Source organism: Scardinius erythrophthalmus, assembly GCF_964197995.2.
Source record: "Scardinius erythrophthalmus genome assembly, chromosome: 22".
Classification (NCBI taxonomy): Eukaryota; Metazoa; Chordata; class Actinopteri; order Cypriniformes; family Leuciscidae; genus Scardinius; species Scardinius erythrophthalmus.
The window spans coordinates 6,881,169-6,906,423 of record NC_138242.1 but is presented as its reverse complement, the minus strand read 5'-3'; the positions used below and the strand labels follow the sequence as shown (position 1 = coordinate 6,906,423).

Below are 25,255 nucleotides of genomic sequence, written 5' to 3'. Positions count from 1 at the left end.
TGTAAATACATTATAGATAAACAGCACTTTGTCAGAAAGGATTTCATTAATAACATACTAGTTGGAAAATGCAAATATGCTGTTTTGTTTGTTACTTTCCTGACAATGTTATATTCCAGCTAGTATTATTCAGTGAATTAATATTACCCAGTGAATTATTCCTCACTCTTTAAACCTATTAAACGGCACATAAACCTTCTAAAACTGTTTAAAATAAATTACATTTCAATACAAAATACAATAAAAAACATACCTCCAACATGTGGAACCACTTAAAGATACATCACCCAACTATTTTTGAATATATGTTAGAATAATTTTTGTGCTTTATTTTTTACTTCATCAAAGCTTTTATTTTTAAACAAAGACACTTAGTAACAGTGCACTTTATTTTTTGGACTCAGACCCCTCTATTTATTTGTGTATAAATATTATATTAATAATATATAATATTATATTATGTTATAAATAAAATTGTTTGTTCAGTTCATTTGTGTTGTAATAATTGTGTCAAAAACAGAAGTATAACAGTAAATAAATATCGGTTCTGCATATCGGTAATCGGCACATAAACATGCAAATAATCGGTATCGGTATCGGTTATAAAAAATCAATATCGGTCGATCACTAATTTCGTCTACATCGAACGCACATGGCACCCTTTAAGCCCAATTTATACTTATGCGTCGAACTTACGCCGTAGCTACGTCGTAGGCTGTGTGTAGCGCGTGTACATTTTGGCGTACCCTGACGTGCACCTCTCCAAAAATGTAACAACGCGTCAACTCTACGCGGACGCAAGCGCTGTGATTGGTCTGCTAGGACCGCTCCCTCGGGTTTCACATGCTCCCTCTGCGCGCGTGAACGCGGACAATGACGCAGAAGTATAAATGAAAACCAACGCGTTGCCTACAGCGTAGAGGCTCCGGTGTAGGTCCGACGCAGAAGTATAAATCAGCCTTTAGCGTCAATATGACACGCTCAGAGCTTTGTTCGGTTATGGGTAGGTTTAGGTCTGGGGTAGGGTTAGGGTTAGACCGCTAGGAGGCGCCTTCTGGCCCATTTCTATCTGCGTCTCATATTGACGCTAAAGGGTGCCATGTGCGTTCGATGTAGACGAAATGTCAAAAGCGTCAATATATGACGCCCTAGGATGAGAACGGGCTGTGTGATTTGTGGATTACTGATAAGCGCGAGTCTGGAGAGACAGGCGTTTATTTATTCATTCTGAATGTTGAGAAACGTAGCCTGCATGTTACGTTATTGTGTTAATAATAACTAAAGTACCTAATTATGTTACATATTTATTTTGTATGAAAACTAGCGTGTTAGTTACTTATGGATTAAAAAGTACCATTGTATCAGTGCTGCACAAGCTCTCTCTCACAAACACGGACGCGCACGCAGAGAGAAAAGATAATTGTAGCCTAAAATGAAAATTGACGGGCTAACTTTAAATTTTGTTCTTTCTTGTTTTTTTCTGTTAAAATGTCAAAGCATTTTGTATCCATCCGTGTTTTTAAAATTTGTTAAATGACAGACGTTTTACTGTTAACACAGCCCTCATTATATGTCGGATTCGTCTAACTTCTACTTGATATTCTTTTTTAGAATAAGTGATTTGTTTTTCTATTATTGGACTCCTGTCTATTCATTGTCAACTGTTTTCTATAAATATGTTTGTATTGTATTGGTTAACATTTATTCAGCTAATATGTGTCCTGTTTAAAATCTGCAATGTTCAAATGCAAAGACAGCACATCACAAACAGAAGCCCTTTATTCTGTGGAATTTTGTATCATATGTGGATATTGGAAAAATAAAATTAAGTAGCCTATTTTAAATGTACAGACAATATTCCCTTTTTTTTTTTTTTTTTTTTTTTTTTTTTATACTGTTTTCTAGGGGTTTCTTAATTTTAGGCTAGTTGATCAGCACACATTATATGCAATGCAATATAATGCAATGTAAAAGTCTTTACTGTCGCTTTTGATCAATTTAATTAATCCCAGACTGACAGATGCTGCTGCTGCATGAACTAAGCTATGTAAATGCGCCTGTATATGCTGTATTGCTGAACAGCCTCCGGGCCTCCTTATGTATGTCTTTCTTTGGTAAAGGCCACTCTTAACCCTCATTAACAGAGCAAGACTTCAACAAATCCCAACACAAAAGCTACTGGCTTGCTCTTTCTTTATTCAAATCCTTCTCTTTGAGGTTTGGGAGGTGTATTCCTCCCCTCTCCATGGATTTCTCCCCCTTCCTTCTGGAGAGCCCCTGATCGAACAAACACAGGAAGTGTGCTGAGAGTGAGCAGCGCTTTGAGGCTGGGCTGTTCTCTGTTGATTGACCCAGTCCTCTAAGAGTATTGACCGCCCTTACTTGCAGACTGCACGCCCGCTTCAGCTCTGCCTCACGCTAATTACTAATATCAGAGTGGGCTAACATTGTTATTATTGTACACTCCATTTTATAGTGCTTTGGAACAAATTGTATTTGTAGAAATAGTTGGCACGGTATAGCACTGATTAGAGGGGGAGTGTGTGTTTACCACATGGATTTGTTGGTCGCGGCCTGATAGTTTGAGTCTTATCTTATCTGTCCCTTCTTATAGGCCATGGCTAAAGAGTCAAAGGCTTAGTGCAATAATCAAAGCTGTCTACTTTCTGCATGTATACTGCTGATGGAGAGGAAGACAAGGTTCTGACACGAAAGAACTGATGAGGGACAATGAAATTGTTACTGTGAGAGCAAGTGCAATGTAATGTGTTTGGTCAATTGGTCACAAGACTGGTTCATATAGTAGTGGGCTACATTGCTGCCATGACGTCATTATGTTGAGTCGTTATGCTCCAAAGCCACACCTCCTCCAAAACACCTCGTGTCTAGAAGCACATAACATTTACAATTATAATGAATGTAAACAACTTAAAGCTCTGACTTGTACCACCTGACTTCTGCAGATTCATTTCGGTGTTATATATTTGTGAATCAGGTTAACATTAACACTCACATCTATTCAATGTATGAGGAAAATGTATTTTACTTGATGGTTACACCACATGACTTTTTTGGATTCATTAAAAAGGTAAAATTTTTAAAACCATACGACACCAACATAAATACAAAAATTACAAAAGATTTCTTAGAAATTGGCACATGCATTTTGAGATTTTTAAAAGATCTCGGGCACTATTATTGAGATCCAATTGCATTTTGAGGGTATTGCCATCACTCCAAACTTCAGTAAATTAACTTATCTGGGTATTCCATGCACAAAGAAAAATATGGGCTAGCTTTTCAAAACGGCCACTACTGTAATAGGCAGAGTCTTAATGTTAGATATTGATTGTGATGACCATAATGAGTGGAATCAGGTGTACTAAGTTAATTTTTTCTAGATCAAAGGGTTCAAAAGTTATAACCATTTCAGTGTTGATTTTTTTTAAACTGCTATAGAGTTGGTCCTATAGACTCAAAAATTGGTACATTTACTATTCATTACCATCACTATAAGTGTGCCTAATTTCATCATTTTCATATGTTCCGTTTATAGGGCTGCCATTGACTCCCATACGGGAAAAATCTCCTTCGGGGCTTGGACCCTAATTAAGATATTGTGCTCAACATACTTCATACTGCAAAAAAAGCTCAAGCAGTGTGGTAGAATGGCATTCTGAATGCACCATTTGTGTTCTACCATTCTGCATTACCAGTCTAAGAGTGTGTAACAAAAAGCTCTCGGACTGAACTGCAGCCGTTTTATTCTGCGTCCTTTTACTGATTGTATGTTTTTAAATAATATGTGTATAGTGAAATATTAATGAGACTCTACATTAAACTTTAACCAGATTCTGAGGCAGATTAAACTAGACTATTAAATTTCTCTGACTGTGAAATAAAAGGGAATCCAATTGCAGTTGTACGCCTTTTTCCCTTGCGCAGCGCTGTCTGTCAATATCAATGAAGCCCGTGTGAGTCATTTGAGTAGCTCGGAAAAATAAAGCAGGTGAAATTATTGCTGAATATCAATATATATGAAGTTCCCAGAGCAAAACCAGATGAAGGTTTTGTACATTTCAAATATCAATCATTAAAATAGAGTGGCACTCTGATTGAATAAACCAGATGTTGTGTTCTGGACAGTGAATGTATTTGGTTTTTCCTTTTGTTTTGCTCTAATTTGTGCTCTTTCATATCTAATTGACTCTGCTTTTCCATGCTGCGGTAGATGGAATAGACAGAGTCGCTGTAATGAGACGTGCCCACTCAAGGCCCTGAGAGACCAACCCAGTTACTGGGGTACAGCTGCATTACTTGCCTCATTTGTGTATATCTGAAGAGGATAGCAAAGTAAAGTCACAACTGACAGATGCCTCCCCAGCATCCACAATTTTCCTTCCTCGATGTGAGTCAGACAAAACAAGCATCATATTAAAATAATAACCTGCTGTTTTGCATGCAATTGATGTCGTGTTTTCCCCCCTCTTCAAGTAGCCCTCCTACCAGAGCTGTTAGCTTTCATCTCAAAACATTTCAATTCCGACGTCTGGACACCAGAAGCATTACCGTCAGCGTTGAAACCAATCACAATTCCCCGTAGTCCAATTTACTGTTATTCTATGAAGGTATTTGAAGTTCATATGGAGTAGCCAACTTAGTTTGGCCGAAGAAACGTTTTCATTTGAACTTGATGACTGTTGAAGGGGTATGATGGGAATTTTGAAAACTCACTCAGTATGGTCTTTTAACTGTCATTGTACATAAACTCCAAATTGTTCCCTTGTGTGCTCTTTTCAGAGTTTCCCTTCAGACGAAGGCTGGCCATTTGCGAAGTACCTGGGTGCCTGTGGGCGGATGGTGGCAGTGAACTACGTGGGCGAGGAGCTGTGGAGTTTCTTTAATGCTCCTTGGGAAAAGAGGGTAGACCTGGCCAAGCAACTGATGGACATTGCTGAGCAGCTTACCAACAACGACTTCGATTTTGCTCTCTACCTGCTGGACGTCAGCTTTGACAACTTTGCTGTGGGCCCGCGGGACGGGAAGGTCATTGTTGTGGATGCGGAGAATGTTGTTGTGGCCGACAAGAGGTTGATAAAACAGAGTAAGTAAATAGATTGCCCCTTTCCTACATGTCAAGTAAATCGCATTCTCTTCACACAGAGTTTGATTTACCGCAGTTACAACTGCATCCTACACTCTAATTTGCTCCCCCAAAAATGTTGTTGTTCCACACCCTCATGTTGTTCCAAACCTTAATTACTTTTTCTTTCACAAAAGGAGACATTTTAGAGAATCCACTGATCAGTTTTTTTCCCCATCCAATTACAAGTAATGGGGACTGGAGCTTTCTAGAATTAAAAAGCACCATAGATACACCATAATATTCTGTATGGTTAGTGTGCTAAATTCCAAGTCTTCTGAAGTCATACGATTGCTTTGTGTGCAGAACAAACCAACATTTTAAGTGATTCTCTCCATTAAGCTGTTAACTGCTGCCACTAGAACACTTAAGTTGATTCTGAGATGAAACAGTCTGTGATTCTGTGCAATGGATTACATTGTTAGTTGAAAACATGAGGCTCGAAATAATTTATATATATATATATATTTTTTTTTTTTGTGAACCAGGCATCAGTATTTTGGTTTGTTCTACTCTCAAAGCTGTAAAATGACTTCAGAAGACTTTAATTTAATGCACAGAGTATATTTCAAATTTTCAATGCATACAGACTACTGCTATGATAATTTTGTGGTGTTGTGTATCCTTGTGAATCATTGTACACATGGAATGAGACCTATAAAAAAAAAAAAGAAAAAAACATTGCCAGACATTTATCAAAATATCATCTTTTGTGTTCATAAATAAATGCATACATACAAGTTTGGAACAGTGTTACTATTTTTACCTGAAACAAACTGCTAAAAATTATTACGTAATTACGTAATAATATTATTACTACGGAAATAAAATAAAATGAAGATGGAAAAACAAAGAAAGGTTTTTTTTTTAAATGTCTCAATTTTTGCATTTAATGATGATTAGGCAGTAACCAGTTGTGCTAAAGTTCTACATACAATCATTTACTTGAGGTACATTGTAAACCCTGCTAAACACCTGTAGAACTCAGAATGAAGAAGTGCTGTTATATCATGTACGTCACCAGCACACAGAGATATGTGCCTTTGTGCCTTTAGCCCAGAATCTCAGGGGAGATACCCAGCATCAGATAGAACACTATTCAGAGAACAAGGTTTGTTCCTGAAAGCCTCAGATAGAATACATGTCTATGTGTGTGTGTGTGTGCGAGAAACTCTCACGTGAGGACAGAATGACGCCAGTTGGTTCTCTCTTAAATGGCGACTTGTCATGGTGCCAAAAGCCTCACAGAAGAAGCTCTGTCATTGAAGTGGGAGCGAACCCTCGAGGGGAGGGTGTCCCCTTTTACCAGTCAAACAGCTCAGCTAGGATGAATTTAAATTGTTTTAGCTCAGCTTTGAAGAAGTACTAAAGCGCTGTTTTTACAAGCTAGCTTAAGGACATTGGGTTTCATTCACTATTAATTACCTTTAAGTTGCATAATTATGCGAGAAGAAAACATTCTCATGCTAAATGTTCACTGAATTCACAACAGGTGCTATATTGGAAAAACTGACATTGCGTTATTTATTTATTTTCAGCTTGAACAAAATTACAAAATTATAAACGCAACATTTTTGTTTTTGCCCCCATTTTTCACGAGCTGAACTCAAAGATCTAAGGCTTTTTCTATGTACACAAAAGGCCTATTTCTCTCAAATATTGTTCACAAATCTAAATCTGTGTTAGTGAGCACTTCTCCTTTGCTGAGATAATCCATCCACCTTACAGGTGTGGCATATCAAGATGTTGATTCTGGCCACAATAAAAGGCCACTCTAAAATGTGCAGTTTTACTGTATTGGGGGGGTCTGGCGGGGTCTGAAAAATCAGTCAATGTCTGGAGTGACCACCATTTGCCTCACGCAGTGCAACACATCTCCTTCACATAGAGTTGATCAAGTTGTTGATTGTGGCCTGTGGAATGTTGGTCCACTCCTCTTCAATGGTGCGAAGTTGCTGGATATTGGCAGGACCTGGAACACACTGTCATATATGCCGATCCAGAGCATCCCAAACATGCTCTATGGGTAACATGTCCGGTGAGTATGCTGGCCATGCAAGAACTGGGATGTTTTCAGCTTCCAGGAATTGTGTACAGATCCTTGCAACATGGAGCCGTGCATTATCATGCTGCAACATGAAATGATGGTCGTGGATGAATGGCACAACAATGGGCCTTGGGATCTCATCACAGTATCTCTGTGCATTCAAAATGCCATCAATAAAATGCACCTGTGTTCGTTGTCCATAACATACGCCTGCCCATACCATAACCCCACCGCCACCATGGGTCACTCCATCCACAACGTAGACATCAGTAAACCGCTCACCCACACAACGCCATACACGCTATCTGCCATCTGCCCTGTACAGCCATCGAATATGAGCATTTGCCCACTCAAGTCGGTTACGACGACGAACTGCAGTCAGGTCGAGACCCCGATGAGGAAGACGAGAATGCAGATGAGCTTCCCTGAGATGGTTTCTGACAGTTTGTGCAGCAATTCTTAGGTTATGCAAACCGATTGTTGCAGCAGCTGTCCGGGTGGCTGGTCTCAGACAATCTTGGAGGTGAAGATGCTGGATGTGGAGGTCCTGGGCTGGTGTGGTTACATGTGGTCTGCGGTTGTGAGGCCAGTTGGATGTACTGCCAAATTCTCTGAAACGTCTTTGGAGACGGCTTATGGTCGAGAAGTGAACATTCAACAGGCAACAGCTCTGCTGGACATTCCTGCTGTCAGCATGCCAATTGCACGCTCCCTCAAATCTTGCGACATCTGTGGCATTGTGCTGTGTGATAAAACTGCATATTTTAGAGTGGCCTTTTATTGTGGCCAGTCTAAGGCACACCTGTGCAATAATCATGCTGCATCTTGACACGCCACACCTGTGAGGTGGATGGATTATCTCGGCAAAGGAGAAGTGCTCACTAACACAGATTTAGACAGATTTGTGAACAATAGTTGAGAGAAATAGGCCTTTTGTGTACATAAAGTATTCAGCTCATGAAAAATGGGGGCAAAAACATAAGTAATTTTGTTGTGTGTGTATATGTATGTATGCATGTATGTATGTATGTATGCATGTATGTATGTGTATATACCTTCACCAAATGATTTGAATAGCTCTATTTGGAAAGAGTTAATCATTCTAGAAAGATCAAGGTGATTTTGTTGGGGAGTGAATCTGCATAGAAAATAATATTTTTTTTTTTTTACAAATTACAAGCATTACTTAAAGGCAGGGTAGGTAGGACTATATAAAAATAAAAGATCCAAATTTGTTAAAACTTTCTATATATATCAATACATAATTAAAATGTAAGTACTCTGAAAAAAAGAGTATAAAAATCAAGTGACTCTAGACCGTTTAATCTGTATTAAACACAGCTCATTATTTCGATTCGGGACGAATCAAAGGATTGGCTTAGGCGACTGTCACTCTCTCTCGCAACCATGGCAACCACCCTTTTGCCACGGGATCTGCCCACTTGCGCGCGCACGTTTGATTTGAGGAATTCGAGAGGCACGGAACCTAGGAATAGCAAAACAATGGCAGAGAAAGAGCAATCAAAATTCACATTACCGGCATGCAGTTAGTGAAGGCAAACAAGGCAAAAAAAGAAGACAGTACAAGAAAAGGTAATGAACAAAAAGTCTTTGGATAAACAAAGAAATAAAACGCCTGTCAATATCATCGTGGCTTTCCAGCGACCACCCCGTCCTCAGCCTCTACTTCCTCGGACCCTAGTTGCACGCCACGGCCTCTTGCACGACCTCCTCTGCTTCGCCCTAAAATTATTTTTATTTTAAAAAAGGACATTTTACAAACCTACGTTTTGCGCATGTGCTCCTGCATGCACTTTTCCAGTCACAACACAGCAATCAAAGGAGGACGCGCTGAAAACTGTAATGCTGTTCTCTTCCTTCATAACTCCTACTGAGAATGTTTGAGTTGCCGAGGAATTTGTGACTGTTTCAGCTGTCCAACCACATCAAATTTTCGTAATTAGTAAGTCCGTGCTTTTTCTCTTTTTGTTCTTATGTGCTGAAGGGCTGCTGTGCCTTGGTGAAACGGTGTTTGTACGTGAAGAGCTCTTTTCCAAAACGCCATAAACCTAAAAAGCTTCCTCAAAGATCCAGCAAAACTAATGATTATGAATGTGTAAAATATTCCAATAAGACATTTTAATTGTTTATTAATTTCTGTGTCGACTGCAAAGATGAAGTTGACGATATTTGACTCGCGATCTTCGCAGTAGGCTAGTGAACGCATGCACCGGAGAAATGCACATTTAGGCTAGTTTTATTTTGTTTTGGATGGTTTTGTTTAGAACCAGATTTTTGTAAATATATTCCACATTTTTTAGGCCTGTGAGGCGAGGCTATACGGTTCGGTTCACCATGATATAATCTCCAGTTCAAGCACCTTATGTTGTGATTGATAGCCTATATTTACTTTATGTATTTAATCCAGGAATGAAAATATTAATGAATTAATGAAAAAAAAAAATATTAAAATTAAGATACAATTAATACAAAACGAAATTCGTTTTAAAGAAAGGCTTTGTGCTTTCTGTTTTGAGGTCTCTGTTAAAGTTTGAAAGTCTTAGTGCAGCTTTCAGAGCGCTCGCGTCCATATATTGGAGAACTGTCAAGTAATATTGTTTTTTCCTCATAAATGCAAACACGAAAAATAAAAGACAAAAACTTTTTTTAAAAGATAAACCATAAATTTAGAAAAAAAAAAGAAAAAAAGATGGATTTATAGCGTTTTGGGGGAAAAATGAATGGATTTATACCGTTTTGAAAATGTTATATTTTTTTTTTACTTTGAATTGATCATCAACAATAGTGTTGTTTGATTTAATAATCACTGTTGCAAGAAGTGCCTAGTTAAGTTAAGTTAAGTAATTTTTTTTTTTTTTTTTTTTAAGTGGAAAAAGTAGGGGCTGCCACAGATTGTTTAGTTAGCTCCTTTATTGTTTTTTTCTATAGCCTAGAATAATATAGGTCAAATGCAGCAAGTCAAAAGACCAACTGGACCTTCTTTGCCAGTTTGCTCACATTTCTTTGAAGGATGGCAAAAATATCGCCTGAATATCGATATCTAGATATTGGAAAAAAATATCGAGATATTCATTTTTGTCAATATCTCCCACCCCTACATGCAGAACACCATATATGTTATGAATCTTACACGAAATTCATCTTCATCACAATATAACTGATGGTAATGTAAAAAAGTGTATCAATGCAACCTGTTTTTAGCTTATATAACTAGCTCGTTAGCGAATCAAAAAATATATATTTTAAATTTACCAATATCAATATGCTAGCTTGATAGTGAGTACTAAAATACATCTTATTTGTTTATATTCATAAGCAATTAGCGTTAGATTTTTTTATTACATGTGATTCTGACATGATGTCACTACATGCACTGTGCTCCTTCCTCTCTGCTTGTCTCAGGTAAATAATGCGTCTTCAGCTCAGCGGTTGGAGTCGCGCGTTCATGTGTTTTGGGGGCGTGGCTTTGGAAGGAGCCCAGAAGGGAGGGGGTGGAGTGAATGGAAATAATGAACTGTCTTTAAAACAGTCCTGAGAGGTCTACAGACACTCGATTTTTATACTTTCTTTTTCAGAGTACTTACATTTTAATTATGTATTGATATGTACATAAAGTTTAAACAAATTTGAAAAATAAGTTTTTTAGACCATTCCTACCTACCCTGCCTTTAAATACAATAGAACCAAGATACAACTGAATGAAACAGTGCATTGTTCTTTGGGCCTGTCTAACAGTATTCAGGTACAGAAATTGAATGATCAAATGTAAAATAACTGCATAGCCTTCAATGTATAAATTAAATATAATTAATCTTTGTTAAAGCTACAAAAGTGATTTTCACTTTGCTTTTTGTTGTTTGAATAACATTGACATTTATGATAAGACCTTATATTGAGATGGCTTGGGTGTGTATTATGCTACTATTATAATAATATAAACAAAATAAAATGGATTTGTATCTTTTATTGGATCCGTGCATTCAATCTTAAAGTGACACCAAATGTTCCTGCTGCTGTCACTTTAAGATTGAATGTAGGGATCCAATAAAATGATACAAATCCATTTGATTTTGTTTATATTATTATAATAGTAGCATAATACACACCCAAGCCATCTCAATATAAGGTCTTATCATGGATGTTAAATTTCTATTAGTAGGTGCTTTTATGAGTGAAAAGATGGATATAATGTTATTGTGATTGCTTATTTGGGCTTAGTGTCCATATATCCATGAAAAATGTGTCTGAATGGGGTTTTGTGGACCTGACGCAGCCTAATTAATTATACAAGGCTCCCTCAACACGGACTAGTCGATTATGATAATTGGTTGTTTTGCACAATCCTAATAGTAAGAAGAAAAAAAAAAACACTTAAAACAAGATAAATTTACCTGAGAAGCATCATTGTCTACATTTTCTTTAAAGGCACAATATGTTAGATTTTTTTGATTAAAATTTCCAAAAACCACTAGAACACCTTTATGTTTTGTTGACTTGTGTACTTGCATTATCCCAAATGTTTCCAACAATGTTAAAAATCAGCGATTTTAACCAGTGTCACGGCCCATGTCATTGCATCACCTGCCAATGATGTCATTTGCGCGTTACCCTCGTTATTGATGAGAAGAAGAAGAAGAAAAAGAAGTTATTGTTCCATCTATTTATTTATCCTTTATATTTATATATTCATTATCCATCCATTATATGTATCCATTTTTTTTATTCATCTCTCTGCTATATTTATCCATTTATATTTATTGTTGTATTTATTACATTTGCTTTTTATATTTATTGTATGTTTTTTACCAAATCCAGTTTAAATGCCAACTTACTGATGACTCACAATTTTACACATTTAAGTGTGTATAATGGCAGTCATTGTAATCAGACTCAACAGGAAGTTTAGCATTGCAGCAAGAATTTGACGTAGAAACACATTTCGACAGCTGTGCACCTAGATTGCGACTAAAAAGACCCTTTGTTATGAACAATTGATGGTACAAAGGCCAGTCAATTAGGCTGCAAGTTCACCAGTGCAGTATTTAAAGAGCACAAAGCAACATTGATCCACAGATCTGTAATGAAATTATCTGCAGTGCTTTGGAGAGAGCCCAGCATAAGTCTTGGAAACAGTGTGTCTAGACCAGCGATGCAGGGAAAGCCACAGCCTAAAATGAATTTCGATCTGAAGCACGGCTCCGCACCACATCACAATCACATTTGTCTCCTTGGCCTGCTAAAAATGATCAAGTAGCTTCCTTCCAGCCTTGCAATGGGCGGATGTTTTGTCCAGACATAATACAGCACAGATTAAGATGATGTGTTTGTAAAGACAAAGGAGAAGGGAATGGAGGGATGGGATTCAGAGGAACAACCTTCAATATTGTTATAGGGAATTGCTCTGAATGCAGATCATTTTCTGTCTATTTTTAATAATGTTCAAGGTTAAATTAAACTGAACGTTTATCATCTTTGGCATGCTGTTGGTCAAATTTGATATACTTGTCTGAAATTCCAACTTTTTAAAAAAAAAATTGTCCTAGTTCATTGATCAGTTGCACACAATTTCTTTCTTGCTACTGTTGTTTCCAAAATTTCTGTAGAAAATGTTATTTTTCTGTAAAAATGTCACTGTTCTTTGTACCAATCTAAAATAAATAGAATATAATAGTTGTTATTAGCATTAATGATTAAATCCTGGTAAATAATGCATTTAAAAGCTCATGTAGCTGTCAAAAGTTTTTCATTTAAGTAAACATTGATGTAGAAAAAATTAATTGAATAACTGTTAAAGGCTTCATGACATGAAAAAATATCACTGTCCCCTCGCTATTATTTACAGACAAAGCATTATGAAATTGTTTACTTGTGGTTTGCGATGTAAAAAGATAAAATGGAAAATGTTTTCTCGTGTCATGACCCCTTTAAATATTTATTTATATTACTAATTGATAATTTAAAAATACAGCTTAAAACATTTGATAACACTTTACAATAAGGTTTAATTGGGTTTAACTGAATAACAATACTTCTACAGCATTTATTAATCAACATTAATGTTAATTTCAACATTTACTAATAGTAATGGGCGATATAAACGATATGCGATATAAACGATACAAAACTGGCCAACGATAGAGATTTTAATTCTATTGCACTATCGCGATAATGCACGTTGATGACGCGTCACGCAATCTACCCGCGAAATTTAGAGCCACGAGCTGCACCCGGCTGCAACGCATCATTCATATTCGTCGTCATCTTGAGTAAACATGACTGAAAGCGAAACGCGGAGGAGCTGTTGAAAAAGATCGGTTCAACATTTGGACTTGGTTCGGATTTAAGCCGTCTGACGAGCAGCAGCGAACTAAACAGAGTGCGTGTGGCAACAGTTCCGTAACACACGACTAATCTGTTCTACCACCTCAAAACGAAACGTCACTGAATACCAGCGCGCATTCACAAAATAGTGGTGTAAACACATCTCTGTGTGCCCGATTTTAAGATTCGTTGTTGTGTTGCTTTTTAACTGAAAAGACATCAGTTGTTCTGCTCTTTGCATCTTTGGTGTCCTTTAAGAAAATAGCCTAACTAAAACTACATTTGGTGCTTTCCGTACTGTTTTGCACTTTTTAATGTCTATGGCATGGCACTAATGTAAATAAACTTTTATACTTGAAGCATTTTTTTTTAGTTGACGTATACAGGTGAACCTCGAAAAATTTGAATATCGTGCAAAAGTAAAAGGTGAAACTATATAGACTCATTACATGCAAAGTGAGATATTACAAGCCTTTATTTGTTATTTTGATGATTATGGCTTACAGCTTTATGAAAAACTTTTCACAACATTCTAATTTTGAATTTGGGGTTTCATAAGCTGCTAGCCATAATATAAACATTAGGGCTACTTAAAGTCTCTGCAGCTGGTTTATGTGAATTTTATTTATCTGCAACATTATGTTGTATAATTACAGTTTTGCACAATAAATGTTCTCAAAACTACATACACCGTTTCTTTCTTTCTTAAAAAAAAATACATTTAGCAGTTGTTTGGCTTTCCTTAAGGTCTGTGTAACCTGTTCTGAAATGGTTTTATTATAATTTATATATCGTGATATATATCGTTATCGCAAGAGGCTGCAATGTATATCGCAATATGGATTTTAGGTCATATCGCCCATCCCTATTTACTAATACATTATTAAAATCAACAAACAATCAAAAACATGAACAAATAATGAACGACTCAATTTTTATTAACAAAGATTAATAAATACTGTAACCAATGTTTTGTTCATTGTTAGTTTGTTAGTTAATACATTGTACTAAGGTTTGATTAGTTTACATTTGTTAATGTATTAACTAACAATCTAACAATTAACAAAACATTTGCAACATGAAAAATGGAGGAATCGTTTGGGACAGTTTGTCCAGTTTGCATAAAATGTATTGTCTAGACATATCTCTGACAAAATAAAGACAGGTCAAAGCTTTGCTAATTGAATTTTCATTGTTATAAAAATCCAGTGCTATAATAATCACCCAAAGCACTGTATTCTCCGCTTCCACGGGATATATTCTACAATAAATGTAATAATAATGGTAATTTCCTGTTTCCATATTTGCATATAGCATTACTTTGTGGTGCTGCACGCTTTCTTGCTTGGCTTCTAATGTAAGGGTAATAATGCATATGGGGAAAAGTGAAACAGAAAAAAACATTTTTCTGAGCTAATTAAAAGCACACAACTGATACTGTACATGGAATTTAATATGTACCTCATCGGGCATAATCATTCAAGATCTTAGTAGATATTAAACCTATGTAAACTTGCACAAAAACACAGACCCACAATCGCACATTTCTTTCCCCCATATGTTTTTTGATATTATATCAAAGACGTATGTAACCGATTTGTGCATTTAGAGGCAAGAACAGGGTCTGATCACACATCAGTCATGCAGACCGACATCTACCAGAGTAAATGACATCTCTTCACCTTGGCTCTCAGAGTCTGTAGATCTGTGTTGAGCAGTGATTGAGTTTAGGCAATGGTCTGGGGCCTGAGGCAGAGCCTGATGTCGAAAACGTAGATTGAGTCATTGGAGTGGAGGAAGGAGTGGCAGGAGTGCATTGTTTCTCAAACATGATTAGGGGTTGGCATCTCCTGGGTTGTTTCACTCTAATCAATTTGATCATTAATGCAACTCCAAAGAGTTTCTCATCATAGAGTGTGTTATTTATTTGCCCTGGTTGTCAGGGTCTTGAAAAATAAGTGTGGAGATGAAGGTTGTATGTGGTCAGTGTTCTGGGTAGAGAAAACTGCCAATTTGTGTCCCTTTATTAAGGAAGGAACATGCTGTACTTCAGAAATGTCCACCTGATTGCTTTTGTGCTAAGTCACAAATTACTCTCTTGGTCCACCGACTGATATTTTCATTGTGTTCAAACTGAATGAGTGTGTTCAAATATGATTTATAAAAAAACAAAAAATGTTTTCAATTTTAAAGGCCTGCTGAAGTGACTTGAAATGCACAGCATTATTCAATGCGTTGACGTAATTTCCACTGAAACAGAAAGACAGGGCGGGACATATTGAACAGCTCCACCCCTTTTTCAAAATAGCCTATAGCGTTTAGTTTAGATCACAGCTCGGCCAGAGCCATTGAAAGCTATTTTTTTTTTTTTAGGCTTCAAAAAATATAACATCTCTTAATTTAAGTAAACTTAAAACAATCATCACATAAACCCATAATAAATGTCACATTTACTTGTGTCCTTCCTATCTGTCTTACAGGTAATATGAAATATACAAAAATTGAATAAAGTTATAAAACAGTCTGCACTGTGTACATTTTTTAATTAAATATAGATTAATCCTTATTAAAGCTACAAAATGTCTTTAGTCAAGAGCAGTGAGTCATTTTCTCTGTTACCTTTGTTCTTTGATTAATGACAGACAGCATTAATGGCTAGTTCACACTACATGATTTTAAGCCCGATTTGCAAGTTAACGAGCTCGCCGACAGGTCGGGCCGTAATCGCGTGCAAATCTGCAGGTGATCTGCGCTCGCCAGTCTTTAAGTGTGAAATACTTAACGATGCATCAAAAACGCTCGCTGACACATCGCCGACGCCAGACAAATATCTAGCATGCCAAATATCTGGAGCTGTTGGCCGACTCAATAGCCTGTGGTGTCACGTGTCGCGATGAGCAACAGCCAATGATCAGCTTATGACATTACAAAAGCCTTTTGTATTTGTAGTCATCATTGCCAAACCACAACAGGCAGCTGCTTTTTCATTATAATGTTTTACTCGCCTCTCTGACAGGATCCCTGCTGCCCGCGTGTGCTTATCCATCCTTTCACCCATATTCTTTTTTTTTTTCTTTTTTTTTCTGGGTTCTAAACAGATCATTGCGCAAACAATACCGCCAATTTTGTCCCGCCGTCCATTTTCAAATAGACAATGCACCATTGGAATGCGCCATTTCCCATTCCACTTCTTGCGCATGTTTTCGTGACAAAATGTGGTTTTGGGACCGGATAGAGTCGTTGGGTGACAGAGTTGTTGTCAGCTCGTGTAGTGTGTAACCCCCTGTTGCAGAACATTTACGTAGTGTCACATAGTGTGAACACCACAACGACTTCAAGACTCCAGAGCAAGTCATGTAGTCTAAACAGCACAGCGATCTGTCGACGTTTAAAGTTGTGTAGTGTGAACTAGGCATTAGACGTGCCGCTGCTGCACATGACAGAGATCTCACACGCATCTCGTTTTCTCACAACTCTTTACGTTCATTTAAAACTTTATTTAACTCATTTAAGACTGCTCTTATGAAGATTCTTCAGGTCTATTTCAGTTGTTTCTTTGTTCTATTGTTTGTTTCCTAAATGATTGTAATTAGTTTATTTGTTTCTTTATCACTGTTTACTTGACTTCAGTAAGTGTGACTTTTTTTTAGTTATTATTATTATAATTTTATAATTAAAGGTGCTGTATGTAGGATCCAGCGGCCTCTAGCGGTGATGTTTCAGATTGCAACAACAGTGCTCGTGCGCGTGCTCAAACTCAAGAGCGCGAACTCACTACCGGCGGCCACACTTTTCAACACAACGGAGAAAGCATCACACAACATGCTGGAAACTCATGTAAACTCCCACTGCAACATTACCATAATAGGCTACTTTTATCAGCTTGACGTAGAACTAATGCTCCATGCTCGTACCATGATAACGTTACATTGACTGTATTTTGCCGACATGTGGTGTTATCTAGCATTATTTTACTAACTATTTGTGTATCTTTCACAATCAGCAATGTCAATATAAGGTCAATGAATGAAAACGAAAACGGTTAGTCAACTAGACTGGACAATTTCAGTGTAACAATAAGACAGTAAGTAATATTACTGTACTGAACATGTCTGGAAATGTGTATTATAAACAATATGATAGTAGTGGGATGAGTGACGTTAGACAGTAGATCTAGAACATAAAATAAAAGTTACATCCTAAAGCACCTGCTTTTTGTTATCATGGAACAGTCTTTTGTATTCATTTCATGTCTTATGTATGTTATATTTTACCTTGCTATTTCAAAACGGAGGTCTCTCCACAATTCAAACGCTCTGCCGATGTTGATCCGTGTTTTCGTCCTGAGTCGATCCGATTGACGTTTGGCCTGACGAGCTTCAGCAGATATATATATATATATATATATATATATATATATATATATATATATATATATATATATATATATATATATATATATATATATATATATATATATATATATATATATATATATAATTTTTTTTTTTTTTTTTTTTTTTTTTTTTTTTGGAGTTTGTGTTGGAGTCTGTGTTGTGCTGGAGGCAGGTCGTTTTTTGGTGTTATCAGACTCCATGTCGTTAGCTGCAGTGCAGTTGCAATAGACTGTAGGCTCGGGAGCGCGCATGCACGTCACATCCGGTGGATTTCGCAGAAAATCCGACCCGGAGACTTCACATAAAAATAGGAATACTGGCCTTCAGAGGTAATAGCAAAACACGAAAAGTGGATCAATGTAATGTGTGATTACAACCCCTTCACAGACGGGCAATAAAAAAAGGATTCATTTTATAAAAAAAGTTACATACAGCACCTTTAAAGGCCGTGTTGCAGGTTTTTTTTTTCATCGAATTTGTGCTATTTACTTGTTGGTAATAAACATTTAAACTGTTATCCATTGTATTTTATGTCGTTGGGTATCACAAAGCGGAATATAATACGAAAAAGTAGAGCGGTTTGCAACGACTCTCCTTTCCCCCACAATGCCATTACGTCACGTTGGGGAGAGAATTTACCAAAGCCCGCGGCCCGCATTGAGAGTGACTAGAGAGACGAGTAGCAGACGAGAGTATTCAGATAACGTTAGCGCAGATTATAGATAAATAAATAGATATAGATAGACAGACAGATAAATAGATAGATAGATAGGCTAGTATAGAGAGGTAGGCAGACAGCCAGATAGCATAACGTTAGCAATAGCATAGATAGCTAGCAGCTAGATAGATAAATATATAGAAATATATAACGTTAGGTAGATTGACAATGGTGAACTACTGTTTGTGCTGGGTGTAAAAACTCTGGATGCTGAGTGAGGCACGTCACATCTGGTGCGAGGTGAGCTCCTCGACCAGCGACCAAAACACACTCACTTCCCTACAGCACAAGCTTTCCAGCTCAGTTTCCATGGGACGGCACCGCCGGCGCCCAGACAAGCACCTGCCAAACACAGCGACAGACATGCGGCGGCTACGTTTGCAACAACATTTTCACCGGAGGAAGAGATAAACGCTTAGAAACACCCATATAGCTAGCATGATGCCTTCTATTTCTAGATGAAAAGAAAAAAAAAGTGTCGTTATTGTGCACTGCTGCTCGTAGACTAGCTCCAGTGCTCATTGCTGCGTTGTTAAATGATAGCAACTCACCAGAACACTTCACCAACTCTCCACTCATTCTCCTCGGACCATGCATTTAATTATTAAGTATTTACGACATTGTGGTGGCATTCAACTCGTAAATACGATCTATACGAGATGACTTTGAATGCACCATAATACTAGGCTGAGGCTACCTTTCCTCCACTTCTCCCCAACGTGACGTCATCACCGAGTTGCGTAAAAAAAACGTTAATACCAAAAACGTAAAAAACTAGGCTTTAAGGCCATTTTTGGGACATTTTAAAAATGATATACATATCTTGAGTGATTTATGTACCCATTAATCGACAGTGGTTGTTAACCTGCAACATGGCCTTTAAATAAAAAAATATAATATAATTTTTTTTTTTTTTTTTTTTTTTTTTAATTGGGATAGTATTCGTTTTTTGTGATATTGAAAATGGTGAGGAATTTATAAAATGTCAATGGTCTCAAAAATGTTGGTATCACAACAACCTTATTTGAAGCAAAAAATAACTAGATTGAGATATATATTATTATCATAAAATAAAATTACTCCTATTGTCATATGAGATTTTGTTATTGCCCATCCCTACAATTATAGCTAATAAAAGTAATTATGTCTGAAAACACTTTTCTCAGCAACAAGAGTTTGCTCAACCCTATTTAAAAATATGCCTATGGTTATACTATGTATTACATTTTATTGTATTTCTTTCTTCTTTCTTCCAATCTGCCTATTTTAACATGAATATGCTGCATTACTTAAAAAATAGAATGAAATTCATTTTTATATAGATGTATTATTTTATATAGAAGTATATAGAATATATATATTTATATAGAATCAGTGTTTTATTTAGTGGTGAATATTGTTTAATGCCTCGAATTTCCCCCAAATTACAAAATATTTATATATATATAAAAAAAAATTAGACTATAAAAAAAGTACATTTATTTTACATTCATTCAGCCCCCATGACCAAACATATAATCCCATTTTAATTTAAATCAAACAGTGATTTTACAGGATATGAGACACTTCCTGTTTCCCTTTTTTGCCTTTCTTTAATCCCTCGCCATGGCAACACTGTTCGAAATATCCTATAAACGTTTTCAATTTAGCATTTTCAGTGTCTTTTGTTTCATGTTGACCAAGTTTGGTGACGATCCGCTGCGAACTGCAAGTCCGAGTCTCCCCACATAGGACTTGCGGTTTGCAGGGGGCCTCTTGGATTTGTGCTACACCTCTGTATTTAGGATATCAAATCTTTTCACTGGTCTTATATTTTCCATGATAACATTATTCTGATGAAGTTTGAAGCAAATTGGGTAAAAATAAGAGAGCGATTGCAAAGAATTGTGAAAATGACAAACTTCCTGCTGCCAGTTGGTGGCAGTATGACTTTGACTCACAATAATCACATCCATGTGATTGGCCTCCCTCAATGAACCTACAGATACAGTTTAATCAAAATCAGTAAATGAATGCAGAAGTTATAACACACTTCCTGTTTCCTATGTTAATTACAATTAAATAGAATGTAAAGGTTAGGCATAGAAGGGGGCTGAGAAAGAGGACATTCTCTTGGCAGTACTATGCTTGGCCAGGATTATTGAGCGTGACTCTTGGGGTTATGGTTTGGTTCACTAGTCTGGAGTAAATTCATATTGAAAATTTTGTACTCCTGGTTAGGGATATGGGGAGGTTGGTTATTTTTTGGAATTTCAAGTTCATAGAGTGAGATCTGGGTAGGATAAAATATGAATATTTGTGGGATTTTAATCATTATATAATACATATTGATAGTATGAGTTTGATTGTAGTAATTCATTTGTGTTTGAATTACAAACATCTAATTATTTATTCCAAACATCTAATTATTTAAAGAGATTATGGAATTAAAGGAGTTATCCTGTTATAGATTGCAAAAATGGATAGAGATGAGAGATGAGCCTTATATGGCTGATACATATGTATATAAAGATGATCCATCATCTGAAAAAATTTGAGGGATACCGAAGAAGAACCCGGTCCAAGATCCTTGCAGCAGGTTGCAAGATGGCTGGGAGTGGCGGTTGTTCCTGCTGCCCCAACACCAATGGCAGGGTGGCAACTGTATGGCGTTGTGAGGAGATGGCTGTGCGAGAGCCTGGAGATTTTGAAGAAGCAATATCTGACGGTGAAGGGGGGAGTACAAGTGCAGCTGTTGAGGATGGATCCAGGCGTGGAGGTGTTGGAGGTGGCCAGCAGATGGGCCAGACAAAACTTGAGGAATATGCAAGGAGGGACCTTGCGGGTGGCCATGGAAGAGATTAGACAGCTGTAGGTTGGTGAGGGGTCAAGCCAGACGGGACCAGAACAAGGGGCAAAATCACAGCAAGAGAACAACATCACACAGGAGGTACAAGAGCATAGAGAACAAGTGGGGGGAGAACAATCGGAGGAGGTCGAGCAAGAACAAGAGATGCAAGACCAAGTAACCGGGGTACAGGAACAAGGGGAGGAGAGTGAGAGATCTGGGTCATGATGGATGAGGTGGCTGGAATTGACTAAGCACAGATTTATGGTGGTGAACATGAGGAAAAGGAGGTGGAGGAAGAGGAAAAGGTTGGGTGAAGGAAGGAGGACCCCAGAGAAAGGGCAGGTTTGGGAAGAGGCAAGGGGAACAAAGGGAAACTGTTGGACAAAGCCTTTTTAAGAGACAAGAGCACGACTGGGACAAGTTCAGAAATTGGACTCTTCAGCCAAGGAGACCAAAATTGGTGCTGGGGGACTCCAATGTTGGTAAACTACCAGCAGTGCAGGATGAGAGAGTGCAGGTGGTGTGCAATTGGCACATATTTACCAACTTCTGAAGAACAGGACACCAACAAGTTCAGAGGTAACGAAGGGGCTGCTGTCATTTGGCATTAACAACAGGAAGCACACTTTCATTGCTCTGCTAACCTTCCCAAATGCTCAAGTCTGCATGCCTATGATCAACTTACACTGGCTAAGGGAGAGGCACCCTGTTATGGTACAGTGGTGACCCTCTCCAAAACAAGAGTGCTTAATAAAGATGAAATGTCACTGTTGTGACATCTTTTTTTGAAGGGGAGGAAGGGGGGAAAGGTGGAGGAGTGAAGCCGCCATTTATAACCAGCTCGGGGGGTGGGAGCCAAGGAAATGTCAGGTGCCAGAATTGGTGTGGAAGATAGTAGAGGAGGATGAGAGGGTGGTCAAAGGAATGACAGAGGCAGGAGAAGAATGGAATTTGGGATTGGGAGGCCTTGAAAGGGTTGAGGAGGGACAACACAATTGTAAATTGGCCAGCTAATAAGGGTAGTGTGGAAGTAGTGATGGACAGGGAACAGTACATTAGGGAGGCTATGCGGCAGTTGCAGGATGGGGAGTTTTATAGACCGTTGGACAAGCCGATATTCTTGGAATCTGTTGACATAATTGAAGAAGAGCTAAAGCAACTGCATCAATAAGGTTATCTGACTGAGAAACCGAATGTGAAGGGACCATTAGTTGAGAGAATTAGTTTCCATGAGAAAATTTGCCATTTACTATACCTAATATATATTCAAATTAAATCAAATTATCGAATCGAATTGTGAAATTTGTGTCAATACCCAGCCTCAATATTTTTCAAGATGTGGTAGTTTTCCAGAAGTAATTTTGTAAAACAAAATCTAAGAAATGATAAGAGTGATACACAATTTTCCATGATCTCAGGACAGTTGTATTACCCTGACACATTTTTTGTTCAGATATCAACATGAAATTTGATTTAGTGTTTAAAAACATGTTTATTTAAGATGACATGTATCAACAAAGTCATTGGATGTTTGAATTGCATTCATGTATTTTTAAAAAATAAATAAATTTAAAGATAAAACACATCATTGACCCAGTTACTTTGAAACTTGTCATATTCTTTACAAAAACCTACAAAAAATGAAAGAGCAAATTCAGTGTCTTTACATTTTCATCAACTGCTGCAGTTTTACTCATGTTTCTGTCATCTTCCTCTAGATAAGCCTGAGAACTACGACGTCTGGTACGAGAGCAAGTTTGAGGAGTGCGACAAGGAGGCCTGCCTTTCCTTCTCTAAAGACATGTTGTGCTCACGGGTCACAGTGGACCACAACTATTACGCCATCTGTCAAAATTTGCTTTCGCGATATGCTACATGGCGGGGCAGCTCCGGTGGACTTCTTCATGACCCCCCGCCACACATAGCCAAAGACGGCCAGCTTGAAGCTCTTTTGGATGAGTGCGCCAACCCCAAAAAGCGGTATGGCCGCTTCCAAGCAGCTAAGGAACTGCGCGAGTACTTAACCCAGCTCAGCGGTACCGCTAGGTAATGACCGCCTATACCTGTCAATGCTCAACGTTCATTCATCAATGTCCGATGATGTCTTTAGGGTTTGGGGATCCCCATTAGACTTATGACAAAGAGACTTAAGGTCTGATGAAGCTTCTGTCCTTTGTAACTCTCATCTCAGACCAATCGTCCATCACTACAATCTGTTATGTGTACATTTTGTTTCTCTAAATCTTTAAATTATTGAAAAGACTTGGGTTCATTGCTTTTATTCAATGGTTTATTTTGCAATAAAGGCAGCGGTTACATCATCATTGTCAACATCCTCCGGTTTCTCGCTGGAGGTTTACTTGCAAAATGGTGACACTGGGAAAGGCAGCTTGGGAATGCTAGTACACGAGCATTAACTCGGTCCAAAACGTTTTAGTGAACGTCTTCTGCCTAATTGATTCACTTACATTCCAGGAAGAATGAGTTTGGCATAAGGCATAATTTTGAGATGGTAGAGAGGATGTGGAAATCTGTATATAATTAGAGCAGATTGGAGGGGAAATGAGTTGGAATTGCTTTGCATATACCAAAGAGTCTGGTTCTATATAACTCAAACCTCTGAACTAAAAGGGCAGAGCCTTTCAGTAAAAATGTTGCATTGTCAAACCATCAGAATTACTCCAGAGCAGATTCATGAATGTGGTTAGACTTGTTACAAAGATTTGTGTTTGTATTAATCAAGCAAAGTCCAGAGAGGGCCACAATGAATCCAAATTACGTGGCACTATTGAATCAGAGAGGTCCAGGTCTCTAATCGGCCGTTAACTACAAATAATGTACTGGCACATGGCGTGATGCAGCACTATCAAACTGAACATGCATCTGCACAGGCTAAAATGAACTTTCTATCTTTAAAATCCATCTTAACATTTCAATTTCACAGCTCTGCAATTGAATTAATCAAAATTTAATCAAATGTCTCTAACACTTAAGATCATTTACCTTTGAGCCATCAGCCTGCTGTTTTTTTTCCCCTCCCTAGTTTGATTTTGCACTTGGTGGACCAATGAATTAGATCAGTATGCTAATGAGTATGCGTTAGATAATGAAGTACGCTAGCGCTTGACTGACAGCATCACTCCATTGAGCCTGGATTTTGAAAGCTAGCTAATCACTTTCAACTTGATGTTTCTGCCAGAGCAAATGAATGAAATTAATTAAAATTTTAATCTTTTTATTTCCATGTTTGGGTTCTGGCCAGTCAGGCCCTGAAGAGTCAAAGCAATAAGTGTCGATCAGCCATTATCACTGAGGATCCCTCTGCTCTTGTCAAATCTAAACCAGTGACTGGATGGCCTCTCTTTGGGTGTTGGCACGTGAGAGATTGTATTGCGTGCATAAGTAACTGTCTGTTTTTGTACTGTACTTCTTTTTCAGTTGAGTATTATATCAGCCATGTCTGATTTTACTGTGCCTTTCATTCAGAAGTTGTATTTACAACTTTTTAGTCTGTTTAAATATCAAATAAACGAATATATGTATGTCTCTCTCTCTCTCTCTCTCTCTCTCTCTCTCTCTCTCTCTCTCTCTCTCTCTCTCTCTCTCTCTCTCTCTCTCTCTCTCTCTCTCTCTCTCTCTCTCTCTCTCTCTCTCTCTCTCTCTCTCTCTCTCTCTCTCTCTCTCTCTCTCTCTCTCTCTCTCTCTCTCTCTCTCTCTCTCTCTCTCTCTCTCTCTCTCTCTCTCTCTCTCTCTCTCTCTCTCTCTCTCTCTCTCTCTC

The 25,255-nt window shown here is 37.7% G+C and overlaps 1 protein-coding gene across 10 annotated transcripts in view; it reads left to right on the top strand.

Moving 5' to 3' along the window:
• The window catches only part of dipk2ab (divergent protein kinase domain 2Ab), a 52,901-nt gene extending 27,863 nt beyond the window's left edge, over nucleotides 1-25,038 (top strand). For 3 of the 10 annotated variants that reach the window (XM_081353085.1, XM_081353084.1, XM_081353081.1), the window contains 4 exons: nucleotides 4,232-4,408; nucleotides 4,495-4,628; nucleotides 4,801-5,104; nucleotides 23,196-23,797. In XM_081353085.1, the coding sequence (XP_081209211.1) occupies nucleotides 4,623-4,628; nucleotides 4,801-5,104; nucleotides 23,196-23,527 (642 nt within the window). In that variant the 5' untranslated portion in view covers nucleotides 4,232-4,408; nucleotides 4,495-4,622 and the 3' untranslated portion in view covers nucleotides 23,528-23,797. Of the gene's footprint in view, nucleotides 1-4,231; nucleotides 4,409-4,494; nucleotides 4,629-4,800; nucleotides 5,105-23,195; nucleotides 23,801-24,739 lie in introns of those variants that run through there. The other 7 variants (XM_081353083.1, XM_081353082.1, XM_081353076.1 and 4 more) reach the window with 7 other exon arrangements.
• Nucleotides 25,039-25,255: the final 217 nt, after the last annotated feature.